This window comes from Mustela putorius, unplaced genomic scaffold (genome assembly GCF_011764305.1).
Source record: "Mustela putorius furo isolate JIRA1106 unplaced genomic scaffold, ASM1176430v1.1 tig00000788_pilon_pilon_pilon, whole genome shotgun sequence".
Classification (NCBI taxonomy): Eukaryota; Metazoa; Chordata; class Mammalia; order Carnivora; family Mustelidae; genus Mustela; species Mustela putorius.
Genome location: NW_025421481.1, coordinates 9,872,897 through 9,888,035, shown reverse-complemented (window position 1 = coordinate 9,888,035; position 15,139 = coordinate 9,872,897). Strand labels below are relative to the sequence as shown.

At 36.4% G+C, this 15,139-nt stretch overlaps 1 protein-coding gene across 6 annotated transcripts in view; it reads left to right on the top strand.

Moving 5' to 3' along the window:
- The window catches only part of VEZT (vezatin, adherens junctions transmembrane protein), a 69,441-nt gene that overhangs the window by 19,983 nt on the left and 34,319 nt on the right, over positions 1-15,139 (top strand). For 5 of the 6 annotated variants that reach the window (XM_045084830.1, XM_045084829.1, XM_004748527.3 and 2 more), the window contains exons 2-3: positions 6,937-7,071; positions 10,325-10,411. In XM_045084830.1, coding sequence (XP_044940765.1) covers positions 6,937-7,071; positions 10,325-10,411 — 222 coding nt within the window. Of the gene's footprint in view, positions 1-6,936; positions 7,072-10,324; positions 10,412-15,139 lie in introns of those variants that run through there. The other variant, XM_045084832.1, reaches the window with a different exon arrangement.

The window sequence follows — 15,139 nt, the reverse complement described above, 5'->3', positions numbered from 1 at the left end:
ATATATCACTTATTTGTTGAAGAAACTGGGTAATTTGCTATGTAGAATTTCTGTATTTTGGCATTTACTAGTTGCATAAGATAACATAGCATTTGATTTAGCACAAACTATAATATATTATTATAATATGTGTTTTATGTGATATGTAATATAATATATTATAACATAATAATATAATATAGCATATCACTTTTTTTATCTTGTTTGTGAGAGAACATTGTGAGTTTTGTTTTAGCACTTGAACAAATTTAAGAAACCCGTAGCACCCTTATTTTGTACTTAAGGAAGCTGGGACCAAGAGAGAATTTTCCAGAAACATAGCAGAAGACTCAATATTTTCCTTGGTAGTTGAAAGCAATGGTCCTATCAGAAGTATCATATAATGAAACATTAGTGAAGAATTTACCTGTTTTGTTTCGTTTTCTTCCCTGTGCCTAGATATTGCTTGGCATATAGAAGATGTTCAATCAGTATTTATTATTGAATGAGTTGCTTAATTCAGTCATGTTGTCATGTTGCCTGTTTCCTCTCCAGCCTAGAACCTGGAAGGTTACAACTTATTTTCTCTGTAATGTTTAAAGCAGTTTACAAGAGGGCCACCAGAGTGGCTTAGTCGGTTAAGTGTCTCTCTCTCTCTCTCTCTCTTTTTTTTTTTAAGATTTTACTTATTTATTTGCGAGAGAGAGAGAGAGAGCGAGCGCATGTGTGGAGAAAGGTCATCGGGAGAAGCAGACTCCCTGCTGAGCAGAGAGCCCAGTGTGGGGCTGTATTCCGGGACTCCAGGATCATGACCTGGGCGGAAGGCAGTTCCTTAACCTGAGACACCCAGGCACCCCAAGATTCTGACTCTTGATTTTGCTCAGGTCGTGATCTCAGGGTTGTGGATCGAGCCCCATGACAGGCTCTGTGCTGACATGAAGTGTGGAGCCTGCTTAAGAATCTCTCTCTCCCGTTGCCCCTGTCCCACGCATGTGCACGCTCTTTCTCTAAAAAGAAAAAAATAAATAAGTCAGATTAGAAGAGAGAACAATGATGAAAGTATTTTACCCATCACCTCAATGTTGGCACCAGTTTATCTTCCTTTTTAAATGCAGACCAGCAATATGTTACTGGCAAACCAGCAATATGGTACCGGCACTTCTATAGAAAGTACCACAAATCATGTAGAAAGCAAACAATGAATTAAATGAGTGTTTCAAGCTTGATATATATCTTTCGGTGTGGGATCTGTTATCTTCAATGGGTGGGTGGGTGTGAGGTGCTGGTAGTCCCTGACTTAAATGAATCATTTTCTTGAAGTGCTTATTCAGCAAAAACGTTGGGGTTTCCTGTCTGTTTTTGTTTATTTTTCTTACAAAAGTATGTTTCAGCCATCAGAAAAATCTCAGCACAACCAGAGACTCTTGGCTGTCTTTCACTTAGCAAAATTCTTTCTGGTGCTATGATGTGTGTTTTCTGTCAGCTAAAATTTACAGGAATAGTGAACCACAAGGATTTCCTGAGGAGAAGCTCCCACATGCTGTGTCTGAGGTTTCTCATATTTCTTTTGGCAACAGTAACATTCTCCAATACAACAAAATTATAGTTTGAGTCCAGTACTAATAATTTCTCTTCAAGAAAACAACTTAACTGAAACATTTGTGGTTCTGTTTTGCTTGAACTCAGGAAAAAAGTTATAATAGAAAATTACCTATTATCACCTACTCTGCTTTACCCTTCACAAAAAAAGCCCTTTCTGAGGCTGCCATCAACCTATAATAATCACTATATGAAACATAGAAATTTCAGTGTATTTGTTCATAAGCCTAAATAGCCCCAGACCTGTAAATATAGTGGTTAGGGCTGTTGCAATGGGCGATCACATTTTAATATTAACACATTTGCCTTTTCACTCTCATTTGTCTATAGAATATGAAAAGCTCATCAGTATGGTTTTATATTCCATACTTAATTAACTTTTTCAAAACTATCACTTGTCGAGTTTCGTTATAGCTATTCTTTGTTAATGCAGTTAGCAGGAAAGACTGTTAAAATACTCCCCTTTCCAGGGGTGCCTAGGTGGCTCAGTGGGTTAAGCCTCTGCTTTCAGCTCAGGTCATGTTCCCAGGGTCCTGGGATTGAGCCCTGCATCGGGCTCTCTGCTCAGAGCAGGAAGTCTGCTTCTCTCTCTCTCTCTCTCTCTGTCTGTCTCTCTGCCTACTTGTGATCTTTGTCTGTCAAATAAGTAAATAAAATCTTAAGGAAAAAAAAAAATTCCCTTTCCGGGGCACCTGGATGGCTCAGTCAGTTAAGCATTTGCCATCAACTCAAGTCATGATCTCAGGGTCCTGGGATCAAGCACCATGTTGGGCTCTCTGCTCAGCAGGGAGTCGCCTCTTCCTCTCTCTTTGATTCTCCTCCATTTGTGCTCTCTCCATCTCTGTATGTCTCAAATAAATAAATAAATAAATAAAATCTTTAAAAAACTAAAATACTCCCTTTCCAACCACATATCTTTGTTTAAGTAGGCTTCGTGCTGGGCTTGAAGCCCAATGTGGGGCTTGAACTCACCACCCTGAGATCATAAGACCTGAGCTGGTATCGATTCAGATGCTTAACCAACTGAGCTACCAAGGCGCCCCCAACTACTTACCTGTTTAAGGCTTGATTTTCTCTTTCTTTCTTTCTTTCTTTCTCTCTTTCCTTTTTTTTCTTTTTTTTTTTTAAGGTTTTACAGTGAGAGAAACAGAGAGAGCACACGCAAGGGGAGGAGCAGGCAGGCAGAAGGAGAGAGAGAAGCAGGTCCCTGCTGAGCAAGGAGCCGGATATGGGATTCCATCCCAGGACCCTGCAATCATGACCTGAGTCCAAGGCAGACCCTTAACCAACTGAGCCACCCACGTGCCCCAAAGCTTGATATTCTATATATACTTCACCCAGAACAATAAATTGCAATACATTGAATGAAGAAGCATAAAAGAATCCAGTTATCTCCTATTAAGCCAGATAATAAGGAGACTTGCAAAAAATGTAAAATAATCCACTTTGCTCAGTACTTTTTTTTCATTTTGGAAAAAAAATTTTTTTTCATTAAGTTTGTATTATTACATTAGTATTATAATGAGTTTATTATTATTTTAAGTAAATTAATATTTAAAAAATTTTTAGTTTTAATTTCTAATATAATTTAGACATCCACAAAAACTCTTTTTAGGCTCTCAATAATTTTTATAACCTTAAACAGGTTTTTAGACCCATAAAAATCTGTGAAACACTAGTCATGATGTGGTTTTCTAAGATCTGTTAAATAGTACATAGGTTATTTGGTAGTTCCAGAGAAAAAGTGATAGTAACCTTAACCCTCAAACATTTTTTTTTTAAGTAATAATAATTTTACCAAAAATCCCTTTGCACTCTTAAAAATCACTCATGTGCTACGAGGTCTATTTTGATCAGTTCATCTTGGCCAAGGTTCAGTTCATTAAGCAAAGAATCTTTGTTTTTCATTGGTTTGTTAGCATTGGTTAAATTTTACTGTTTATTTTGGCTCAAAAGTGATTGGAGCATAGAAATGAAACAGTAAAATAAATGCTACAACTCAGGATACTATCATAAACAATGACTAAGAGCTTTAGAGTTCATACAGTCTGAGTTTATATGTGTTAGAAAGTGGTTTGATTTGTAGAAGCAGTCTAAAAGAGAAAGTTCAAATATGAAATATGATGGTGACTGGAATTACATTCTGTCAGACCTGCAATGCCTTCATCCCTAGTCTCCGAAGTTTTCTACTCTGAAATTTTTCAAATACTTAGTTACATAAAGCCATGAAACAAAGCACAGTGATAGCCTTGGCAAGCCAGAATTTCCCAAAACTGTAAAACAGTTTTTTCTAGGGAGAAAATGTTAAATTCTATCACTAAAGATGGGGAAGAAACCAGAACTACTAAAGCATCATTCATAGTTGTGTCGCTCAAAGAGATGGGTGTCACACCTTTGACAAGATTATCGTGAAACCAACCAAAAAGTTAATGAAAAGTTTAACATTTGTAGAAAAAGCAGAATAAGGTACTGAAGAAATTACTGTATCAGATGACACCATTGGACATTATTGGTATTATTCAAGGTAAATAATTAATGCTGCTGTTTTTTGCAAAATGTGAAGTAGCAGGTGTTCCAGCTTATGGTGTTCCCAACTGAGTAATGCTCTTAGTTGATGTGCAGAACATATACGGAGAACAAAGTATTCATTGTTTCTCTTCTGTTTAATCACGTTTAGAAGTATGTACAGATAATCCATTTTGTTATTTTGTGAGCTGTGACATAAACTGGAAAAGGAAGGGACTTTGGGGTCAGTGTTGACACAGCATCAGCCAAGTGTGTAGTAAGAAAGGTACTAGAATTTGAATGAAAAGTTTAACTCCATCCCCACCCGCCAAGCCTCTTGTCAGAGAACAGGTAGCAATTAAGAATATGCCTCAATATAGCGACTAAGTCTTTAATTAGAACAGGAGTCGGGATGCCTGGGTGGCTCAGTGGGTTAAAGCCTCTGCCTTCAGCTCAGGTCATGGTCCCAGGGTCCTGGGATCGAGCCCGGCATCGGGCTCTCTGCTCGGCAGGGACCCTGCTTCCCTCTCTCTGTCTCTCTGCCTACTTGTGATCTCTGTCTGTCAAATAAATTAATAAACTCTTCAAAAAAATAAAAAAGAAAAAAGAACAGGAGTCAGCAAACTAGCTGTTGGGCCAGGTTTGTCCTCTGTTCCCCACCTGTTTTTCTGTGACTGGTGAACAAAGAGTGGACTTTACATTTCTAAATGGTTGGGGAAAATATTCAAAAGATGGTGCTTTGTGACACATAGAAATTATAAGAAGTTCAGGATTTCCATAAATAAAGTTTTATTGGAGCATAACCACACTCACTGGTTTATGTATTATTGTGGCTGCTTTTGCACTACAGCAGCAGGATTGATTAGTTACGATAGAGACCATATGGCCTGCAAAGTGTGAAATATTTACTGCCTGGCCTTTTACAGGTATAGGTCTGTGAATCATCAGGCTTACACATTTCACAAAAGGAGGCATTTTATGTATCTTTTATTCTCTCAAGTTGATACCCAGCAAATTGCTACCAGTATAAGCAAATTCCCACTGCTTCTCATTTTCCCAAACTCAGGGACATAATCCCTTAAAAACATTGGTCTCATTTAACTGCCTTTTCTCTGTTTCTGTAGCATCCAAAACAATCTTGCAATTAATGATTTACTTGATGTTTCTATACTAAACTATAAGGAAGTTTCCCTGGTGTCTTCCTCTCTAGACACAGGAGGGACTGTGTTATTTTAGATAGTATAGTATATAATATTTCAGAGTATTGACTTTGGAGTCAGACCTATCCTGCATTCTGTATCTGAGTGAATCTGTTTCCTCTTCTATGAAATGGGAATTAACAATGATTATAACAATTAGTTAGAAATATTCTAGGGTTTGTTGTGAACCTTAAGTGAAATGATGCATGGGTTGCCTGGGTGGCTCAGTAGGTTAAATTTCTGCCCTCTGCTTAGGTCATGATCCCAGGGTCCTGGGATTGAGTCCCACACTGAGCTCCCTGCTCAGTGGAGAGCCTGCCTCTCCCTCTCCCTTGCTGCTCCCCTGCTTGTGCTCTCTCTGTCTCTCTCTGTCAAATAAATAAATAAAATCTTAGAAAAAAAAACAACAACAACGATGCAAGTAGAGTGCTAGTTAAGTTTTTGCCACATGGTACTATGTTAGTTGTGTTGCTGTTTACTATAGTTTTGGTGGTGGTTGTTATTTTATCTCTACTACCTAACATAAGGTCTTTTTTAAAGTATTAAATATTTTTGTTGAATGGAATCAAGGTTTATTTTTAAAGAAGACTGAAAAAGTTAAAATTAAAGCTTACTGTTGATGCAGAAAATTGTCCTATAGGTTTTCGTTTAACAGTGATGCCTATGTATCTGACGAGGTTGGAGTTTTTTTTGTTTTGGGTGTTTTTTGGTTTTTTTTGTTTGTTGGTTGATTGGTTGTTTTTTTGGTTTTTTGGGGGTTTTTTCGGTCTGTTCCAAAACCTGTGCTGTTTCCACCTGGCTTGTATAAAGTTGAAGTGTAAATTGAGTGATTACTATGGGACAGGTATTTTTCTAAGTGCTTGTATATATTTAGTCCATATAAAAGCCCTACGAACTAGGTCTTATTTTTATTCCTATTTTAAGATGAGACAGCTGAAATACAGGATTATAAACTGTCATTGGATACTCAGCCAGTAAGATGCACAGTTGGGATTTGAACATATAGTCTAGCTCCAGAGTTTGTGTTCTTAACCACCATGTTCTAATGCTTTTATTACCCACAGAGTCTCTTGTTTGCCATAAGGTTGTATGTAAGATACAGCTTATTTTAGGTAAATTTCTTGAAGTTCTAAGTTTGTTTACAGTGCTAGGCATGTTGTAGATAATACATACGTGTGCTGATGAGTTAATGAATATGATGGCATGATAAAATTATAATTAGTGCAGTATAATTATTGCTTAATTCTTAGCTTCAAGTAATAACTGCTTTTCACCTTAGGCCCTCTTAGGAACTATCTATAGCCAGGCTTGCCTCTTTTGAAGCAATCTACTCTAATAGTACAAATATTTGGGCAAAGAAAGTGCTTAACAAATCTATTTATATTCCTAAATTCATTTTTTCTTGTTGGTACCCACTCAGAAAAATCTGTTTAGAGTTTTTCCTTTTTTGGGTCTCTCTGTTGAATTGTTTGTAGATTTTTTTTTTTTATTGTTAGTTGGCATTGTGACAAGTAATTCACTTTTTAAAAGATGAAGCTTTAAAGAATTCATGCATACTGGTCATGATAGTGAAGTTTGGTGTTGAGTTTGGCCTCCTAAACTTTTGAAGTAGTAACAAAATTGAAATTTGGTTAATTTTATATGTCTCTTTCAGAATTCTCCACTTTACCAGTACTTACAGGATCTGGGACATACAGACTTTGAAATATGTTCTTCTCTGTCACCAAAACTGGAAAAAGGCACAGTGACAGAGGGACAACAAAAGCCTCCTGCCAGAGCCCTGCCAAAAGTAAGAAAGCATGTTCATTCTCTATGATTAATCTTTTGCTCTTCACCTCACTGATTATTTAAACCCTTTATTCTTACCCTTGTAGGAAAAAAAAAAAACACACACACAACAAAAATCTTATAAGCACCTTCATGTCCTCTCCCACACTGGTTAAGACTTTATTTTTTATTTCATCAGTAGAACAGAACTGTTTAGATAAACATAAATCTTGCTGTTCTGTACTATCTCAGTAATTTCTATAATGAATAGAAATTAATATGATTGAGGATTAAAATATATTAATTCTTTAAATATTGAACTTGTTTGGAGGGAGCCAGAAAAATACATGCAAACCTTAATGAGAACTCAACCATTCTATATTTCTTGTATATTAATTAGAATTTTTTTCTTTATATATTGTTTTGAAAGAGAGCACAAGTTATAAGAAAGCAAACTGATAACATATTTCATAAGCAATTTTAAGGATCTGTGATGGAGTGGGTATATTTACCTCAGTTTGTGACGCCCTTTATATATATGCAGTATCCTCTTATGCAATAAATATCTCAGTTGCTATAAAACACTGTGAGGCTAAGATACTGGCAGAATATCCACTAATTAGGGTCTGCAAAATGCATTTACTAGATTTGTTTATGTTCTATTAGCTATATTTAATAAAATAAAATAAAAAATTCCAGTACATTTGAGTTTTAACAAAAGGAATTCTAATTTAATAGAAAAAATAAACCAGATTACCTCATTTCTTGAACATTCTAGTCTAATCAGTATTTTATTACAAGACATCATTATTTTTGGGAGGAAGCTTTTAAAATTTTCAATTAGTTGTTTACTCTGTGGTGATAGAGAGGGAAGGAGTTCTCTTTTCTCCTCTTCTTAGAAAAATCTCTATAATGTGAGGTAACCAAGCTGGGCCCATTTGCAAGAGTAGAATAAATACTAGAGAAATGTTTTTTTAACTGATACTTACAGGGTAGGAATTAGAGAGTTAGAGCTTACATGGATCAGAACAAGTTTGTTGTCCTCTGAACTTAAACTTTTTCTTCTCTGCTCCTTTCAAATGTGAATGTTCCTAGGGAGAGTTTTGAAAGCAAAACTGAAGGATATAGCTAATAGGTTATTTATAGATTAAAACTTGGATTTGAGATTACTTGGCAACCAAAGGGAAAGAATGGGCCAAGGGATAGTCTTAGGCAGGATATGGGCAATGGCTGTTTTTTGTTGTTCAAAGTTGAGTTTTACAGGTATTTAATCCTTTTCATTTATGATAGGTGTTTTTACATATAGAAGTGTTATTAATTTATAAATAAATAAAATGAGAGTTTAAGATTTACTAGTCCTCAGAAATTGAGAAATAGCTAGAGAATGTTTTTCGAAATTACCACATGTCTAGAAAGTTCCTTTGGTTTTCATAGTACACATTTCAATTGTATGAGCTATATTTTCTTAAAATGGAGTTTTTCTAAATCTGGGACAGCTAAATTTTAGAAAGATTTGTTGTATTATTTAGTTCCTTCTCCAGGGATATATTTTCATAATTGCCCCCGAAGTTTTGTTAAAGCAGTGAAGTACCAGTTATTTTCTTTGGAAAGCAAAGTTTTTATATAAGATCGTGATCAAACTGTTGTTAGCCTTAATCGCCCTTAACTTTATTTATTTATTTTTTTTAACTTTTATTTTTTAATGTTATTGTGAAGTACTTATTGAGTACTTTTACTGGGGTTCTCGTCGTGAATATTCATTCTTTGTATATTTTTCTAGTTCGTTTTCCTGTGGTTATTCTTAAATGTTCCTTCCATAAAGTTTGAGCATAAGGCCTCTTCTCTGCTTGGTCTATTTTTCTGAGTGATCTCATCGACTTTTTTGCCGTCATTGGCCACTTATGTGTATTCTCTGTCTTCACTGAGTTTTGGACATTTGCTAAACATTTTCACCTGACCTGTGTCCCCAGGAAACTCAAGATTCATCTGAATAAAACAAATAAGATATTCCTTCCATGACTCCCACATTAATTTGGTCACTAAATGATATATCAAGTGAACTTATTTTGTCTCTAAAATCCAACCTTCTCATACCATCACTATTTTTTTGCTACCCTACTTGAGGCCTTTTTCATTATTTAGCTGGACTGTTAAATATCCTCCTAATCAGGCTTCTTGGCTACAGTCATTTCCTGCCAGTATTGCCTCTGCACTGTAGCCAGTTATTTTTCTTAAATGCTGATTTTTATTGTTTCATTTCCTTCTTAAAAGTCTTTGGTGGCTCCTCACAGCCTATAAGATAAAGTCTAAACTATTAGGGCATATAAGATCAAAGTCCTTTAAAACCTCTCTCAGTGGTCATTATCATCCCCTTCTTCCCTTGTGTCTCAGCATGTCCCAGACTATGCCACCATGCCACTGACATGCTCCATGGCTGTCTCCTTTCTTCATCCTGTTCTTTTGCCCAGAATGTTCTTCCCTCCTTTGTTATATTCCTGCTTATCTGTTAGGGCATAGCTTCAGTGTTAGCACCTCTTGACCTCTTTTCCCACACTTCCCAGACTTTACATTGATTTGTAATTATTTATACCATCTCTTCTATGCTAAGTTCTTGAAAACAACAGTTACGTGTATTCATCATTGTTCCTATGACCCTTTTTCAGTACCCGGGATATAGTAACCACTCAATGAATGTAAACACCATTTACTAGCATGGAAATGGGCTATTAACATTAAGGTAATTTTGAATTTTTGGTTGATTCAGTAATATAACTTTTATTTCAGTATGAGATACTTTTTCTAAAATTGATTAAAATGTCTTTCTACCTTAGCATTGTGGAATGAAATGTACTTAGTATTTGAGAACTTGGAGCATCTTATGGTTTTCATTTTGAAGTACATACTATCATCATCTTGACATAGCTAATATAGAGTGTACCCAATAAATGGGCTACATCGGGATAACTTCTGAGTGCTCTTTCAAAAATTTGCTTTCAGGTCTCATTCAAAACTTAATTTTAAATTAATCTGAACCTATAGTTTGGGGACCCAAGAATATTTCTAACTAAAATCTCCAGGTACTTCTGATATGCAAGTAAATCTGGGAATTACTAAGGAGGATGAGACATATTGACAAAGGATATAACCTAGATGATTTTTTTCCCCTCCCTTTTTCTAATAAAAATTCTGATTAATTAGAAATAAGTTATTTGGAGTTTTTCTGCTGTTTGGGTGTAGTTTAATAAATCCTATACAATGTTGTTCATCTCCTTCAGCAAGGCATCCTGTTAAAAGTGGCTGAAACCATCAAAAGTTGGATTTTCTATCAGTATAATAAGAAAGATGACTTACTTCACAAGCTGGTAAGTGTTTGCTCTACTTCTTTTTGTCAGTTTTCAGGGCTCCAGTTTACTGACAGAATCTATTGAATCACAATTTGTTTTGCCACTGTTTTGGGCAGTGATTAATACTAAATAGAAATTCTGGGCAGTTCTCTGAAAGAAAACTGCCTGCTTCAGGAAGTGTTAATGAAGTTTGTTGGTATCACCTAAAAAAAAAAAAAAAAAAAACCAACAAATCCTTCAATAATTGTGGATATTTGAATTAGAATTTATTAGTAGTATTTCTTAGGACTCCCAGGAGGTTATTAGCCATTTAGAATAGAATATTCTGGTAGTTTTTGATACCTCTGTTAGGTTACCAATTTCCTGCTGTCTTCTTCCTCCGTTGACAAGTATTCCTCTCTCTATAGGAAGGAAATATATCTGTTAGTGAGATCTTCTCCATTTTCATTAGGAGCAAAGTTTGGACAAAATCAAAGTGGTTCCCCCCTCCCCTAATTCATTTATCATTAATCTATCATTCTCTGGCAACTTCATATGTAAAATGTACTCCCAAGACTTGGAATTGTGACCATTAAGAGTCTTTCTGATTCCTGTGAGGCTTGCTTTTTTTTCCCCGCCCTATTCTGTCTACAGTAATAAATCTGGTGTTTGACCTCTGACCCCCAAGAGGAAGTGCTTCAACTTTGTACATCCTAAGCAATGCAAAATCCAGGTAGTATAGCTAAAAAATTAAAGTTAGGAAGTTCTCATGGATCTCAGAAGGAGTAATCAAGTCACAAGTAAGCAGATTTCTGGATCCTCTGCTGGCCTATGACCTGAAGATGATGATTATCATTCTTGCAAATTACCATTTATAAAGAGATGTTTACAAAGTGCTTTCACATTTTGATTTGGTAATCCAAACACCATAAGGTTTAGTGCATTTTACCTATTGGAAAGCCTGAGATTCAGACAGTTCAGTTTGGTTTAAGAATACTTATGAAGTGAATTGTTAAAAAAATGTTCAACGAGAAAGTGATAGAGTTAGAATTTGAACTCAGGTCTCCTGTTTCAAAGCCTAGGCTCTCCATTGTTACATACTACCTCTCTAGCTTGAGTATTGTTTTGTGTTGACTGACTAAAATTACTTTTTTAGCAATCCAAATGGGCAAGTTCTCTGTTCAGGGTTTCATCTTTGTAGGTATGTTGAGAAGGTCAATGAAGTATCTTGTCATCTACGTAGAATATCATCTCTATCCAGGTGGAGCCATCCTCATTCTTCAGTGATACTAGGACTGTGGTAAGGTATATGGATCCGTATACATTTTTCTGTGGTTTAGTCGTGGTTGGCATAGTCCTGATCTTTTCATTCTTGGTCCTTTGTCACTGGCCACATGTTTCACTGTAAAGTACCAGTTTCTATATGCATCCTTTTTGTGCGTATATTATAGAGAACTGTAAGAAGTACATACCAAAGAAGTCATTTACTAGTAATGGAACAAGGAATTACCCTGTGGCTTCTGGAATGAGATGCTTGACTTTTCCCTTGACCACGACATATTTAAAATTTTGTTGGCTATACAGATACTCAACCAGTCCCTCTTGCCTTTTATAAAACTACGGCAGTTGCTTCATGATAGCTGAACCTTTGCCATTATTCCTTATTGAAGTAGTACTTCTTAAAGATTAAAAAAAGGTTATTTTATAACAACTATAATGGTAGAGGTATTAGCACTTTTTAAGCACTCGTTAGCCTGTAAAGTGCTTTCACACATGTTATCTCATTTGGTCCTCATCAGCTTTATGAAACAACACAATATGTTAAAAAAATATATAAGATCATTGAAATATATTGATACCTGAATAGTTCCCATCTCCATCCGTAGGGGTAAAAACAGAAATCTCTATTCTTTAGTTGTGCTTCTCATACTCTTTCATTCCATACAGGTAGAAATCTTCTGAGTTATCTTCTCATACCATTATTCCATTTAGATCCTTAAAGATTCCTTTTACCCATTGAATCAAGTTCATCACTTCAACAGAAAGAATCAGCATAATTTGGCCCTAAACTACCTTTCTAGCCAATATTTTCATCAGCCAACTCAGTCTTCCTTTTCTTTTATTCCATATCTATTCTGCATGTGTTTGTACTATTATACTGTAGTATAATTCTTTCCACTTTTTCTTTTATTGCAGTCTTTTCAATAGGCAGCTCTAGCTCTTCCTCAAGGCCTTTCCCCCAAACTTCAGCCTATTGGATCTCTTGTTTTCTTCAACAGCGTAGTAATAATTATCTGTGCTATGCTTTGTAGGTTTTGTATTCTATTATGTGTCCTTTTCTTTATTGTATTTTAATTATTTCATGTGTACTAACAATATTAACAGCTTACACTTACATAGTGTCTACTATGTAAATGTTTACTGTGCACCAGACACTTAGTATTTTATAAATATTGACTTACTTAATTCTCACAACAACCCTAGGAAATAGGTACTATTTTTATCCTCACTTTGCAGATGAGGAAACTGAAACAGAGACATTTTTAACTTAAGATGTAGAACCAGGATATAAATCTGGGGACTAATGACATCTTGGCACTGAGACTTCTTGAGGGTGAGTCAGAGTTCAAATGGTATACCTCCTAACACAGAGCACCCAGCCATACAGATGGTACCTACTAATATGTAGTCAATCAGAATTAGTCCTTTTTTTTTTTTTAAAGATTTTATTTATTAGAGAGAGAGGGCGTGCACAAGCATAAGAAGAGGGGGAGGGACAGAGCAAGAGGGACAAGGAAACTTCCCACTGAGCAGGGAGTCCCATGCGGGGCTCGAACCCAGGACTCTGAGATCATGACCTGAGTGGAAGGCAGAGGCTTAACCTACTGAGCCACTCAGGTGCCCCAGAATTAGTCCTTTTTAAATATCTTCATTTATTTGAGACTTGGACCAGAGTCCAAATAGGGCTATTGCGAGATGTTTCTTAATATTAGCAGGTGTGTATTTTTCCACTAATTTGATTGCCATATTGCAAATATACAATTTTAGAATTTGTTCTTAGGGGCACCTGGGTGGCTCAGTGGGTTAAAGCCTCTGCCTTCGGCTCAGGTCATGATCCCAAGGTCCTGGGATCGAGTCCTGCATTGGGCTCTCTGCTCGGCGGGGAGACTGCTTCCTTCTTTCTCTCTCTCTCTCTCTCTGCCTACTTGTGATCTCTGTCAAACTAATAAAAGAAGCTTTAGAATTTGTTCTTTTTTTTTAAGATTTTTTTTTTTTTTTTTTTTTTTTTATTTGTCAGAGATAGAGGGAGAGAGAGTGAGTGAGCATAGGCAGACAGAGAGGCAGAGGAAGAAGCAGGCTCCCTGCCGAGCAAGGAGCCCGATGTGGGACTCGATCCCAGGACCCTGGGATCATGACCTGAGCTGAAGGCAGCTGCTTAACCAACTGAGCCACCCAGGTGTCCCTAGAATTTGTTCTTAAAAAAATTTTAATTCATCAGTTTAATCTGACTTAATTTTATAGCTATAATGAGTAGAATATAAATCAAATTCTTCCTGTGTCGAGGCAGTCAGGTTACTAGGTAATACTGCATTAGTTATTTAGAATGTCTTGTCACTTTCAAGTTTATTTGTATGTTTGGCATCCTTAATCATCAGAGAAATGCAAATCAAAACCACAATGAGATATAATCTTACACCTCTCAGAATGGCTGGTATCAAAAAGACAAGAAATAATAGATAATTAAAAGGAATAAAGGGGTGCTAGGCTGGCTCAGTCGGTAGATTATATGACTCTTGATCTTGGGGTTGTGAGTTCAAGCCCCACATTGGGCATAGATCCTTTTAAAAAAAAAAAAAACTTTATTTACTTATTTTAATTTTTTAAAAAAATATATATATTTTAATTTATTCATTTGACAGAGGGAGAGAGATCACAAGTAGGCAGAGAGGCAGGCAGAGAGAGAGGGGAAAGCAGACTCCCCGCTAAGCAGAGAGCCCCATGCGGGGCTCGATCCCAGGACCCTGGAATCATGACCTGAGCTGAAGGCAGAGGCTTTAACCCACTGAGCCACCCAGGTGCCCTATTTACTTATTTTTAAAGATTTTATTTCTGAGAGAGTATGCAAACATGAGCACAGGTTGGGGGCAGAGGGAGAAGCACACTCTAGGCTGACTAGGGAGCCCCATGCAAGGCTCAGTGCGGGGCTTCCAGGACCATAGGGTCATGACCCAAACCCAAGGCAGACGCTTAACCGACTGATCCACCCAGGTGCCCCTGAGTGTAGAGCTTTCTTTAAAAAAAGAAGAAAAAAGTCAATAAATATATCAATATAGGACTGGTATTAATGAAGAACATTCTTCTCCTTCTCTAAAAGTGATGTATAATGCACAATCAGGAGGACACTCATGGTTGGATATACAGGTCACTGCATTCCTGTTCAGTCCCCATTATGATCAGCTTAGGTGGGGCAGGCAGGCGCTTGTGTGGGAATGATGAACTGGCTACAAGAGCAAACCCATTGTCCTCCAACCCTAGACCTAGCTGGTTTTACTTTAATAGCTAAAGGCCTTGTCCATCAAAAGTTCTCTTTATTTATCTTAAAATAGGATCATTCTGTTCTTAAATTTAATGCATAGTAAAACTTCAAATTTTCTCATACAGCAGACTCTATATAGGAAAGTATAATTGATTACCAGAGACTTGGGATTTGAAATCAGAATTCTGGAAAATTACTTAATCTCTTTGGACTTTAGTTTTCTCCTCTGT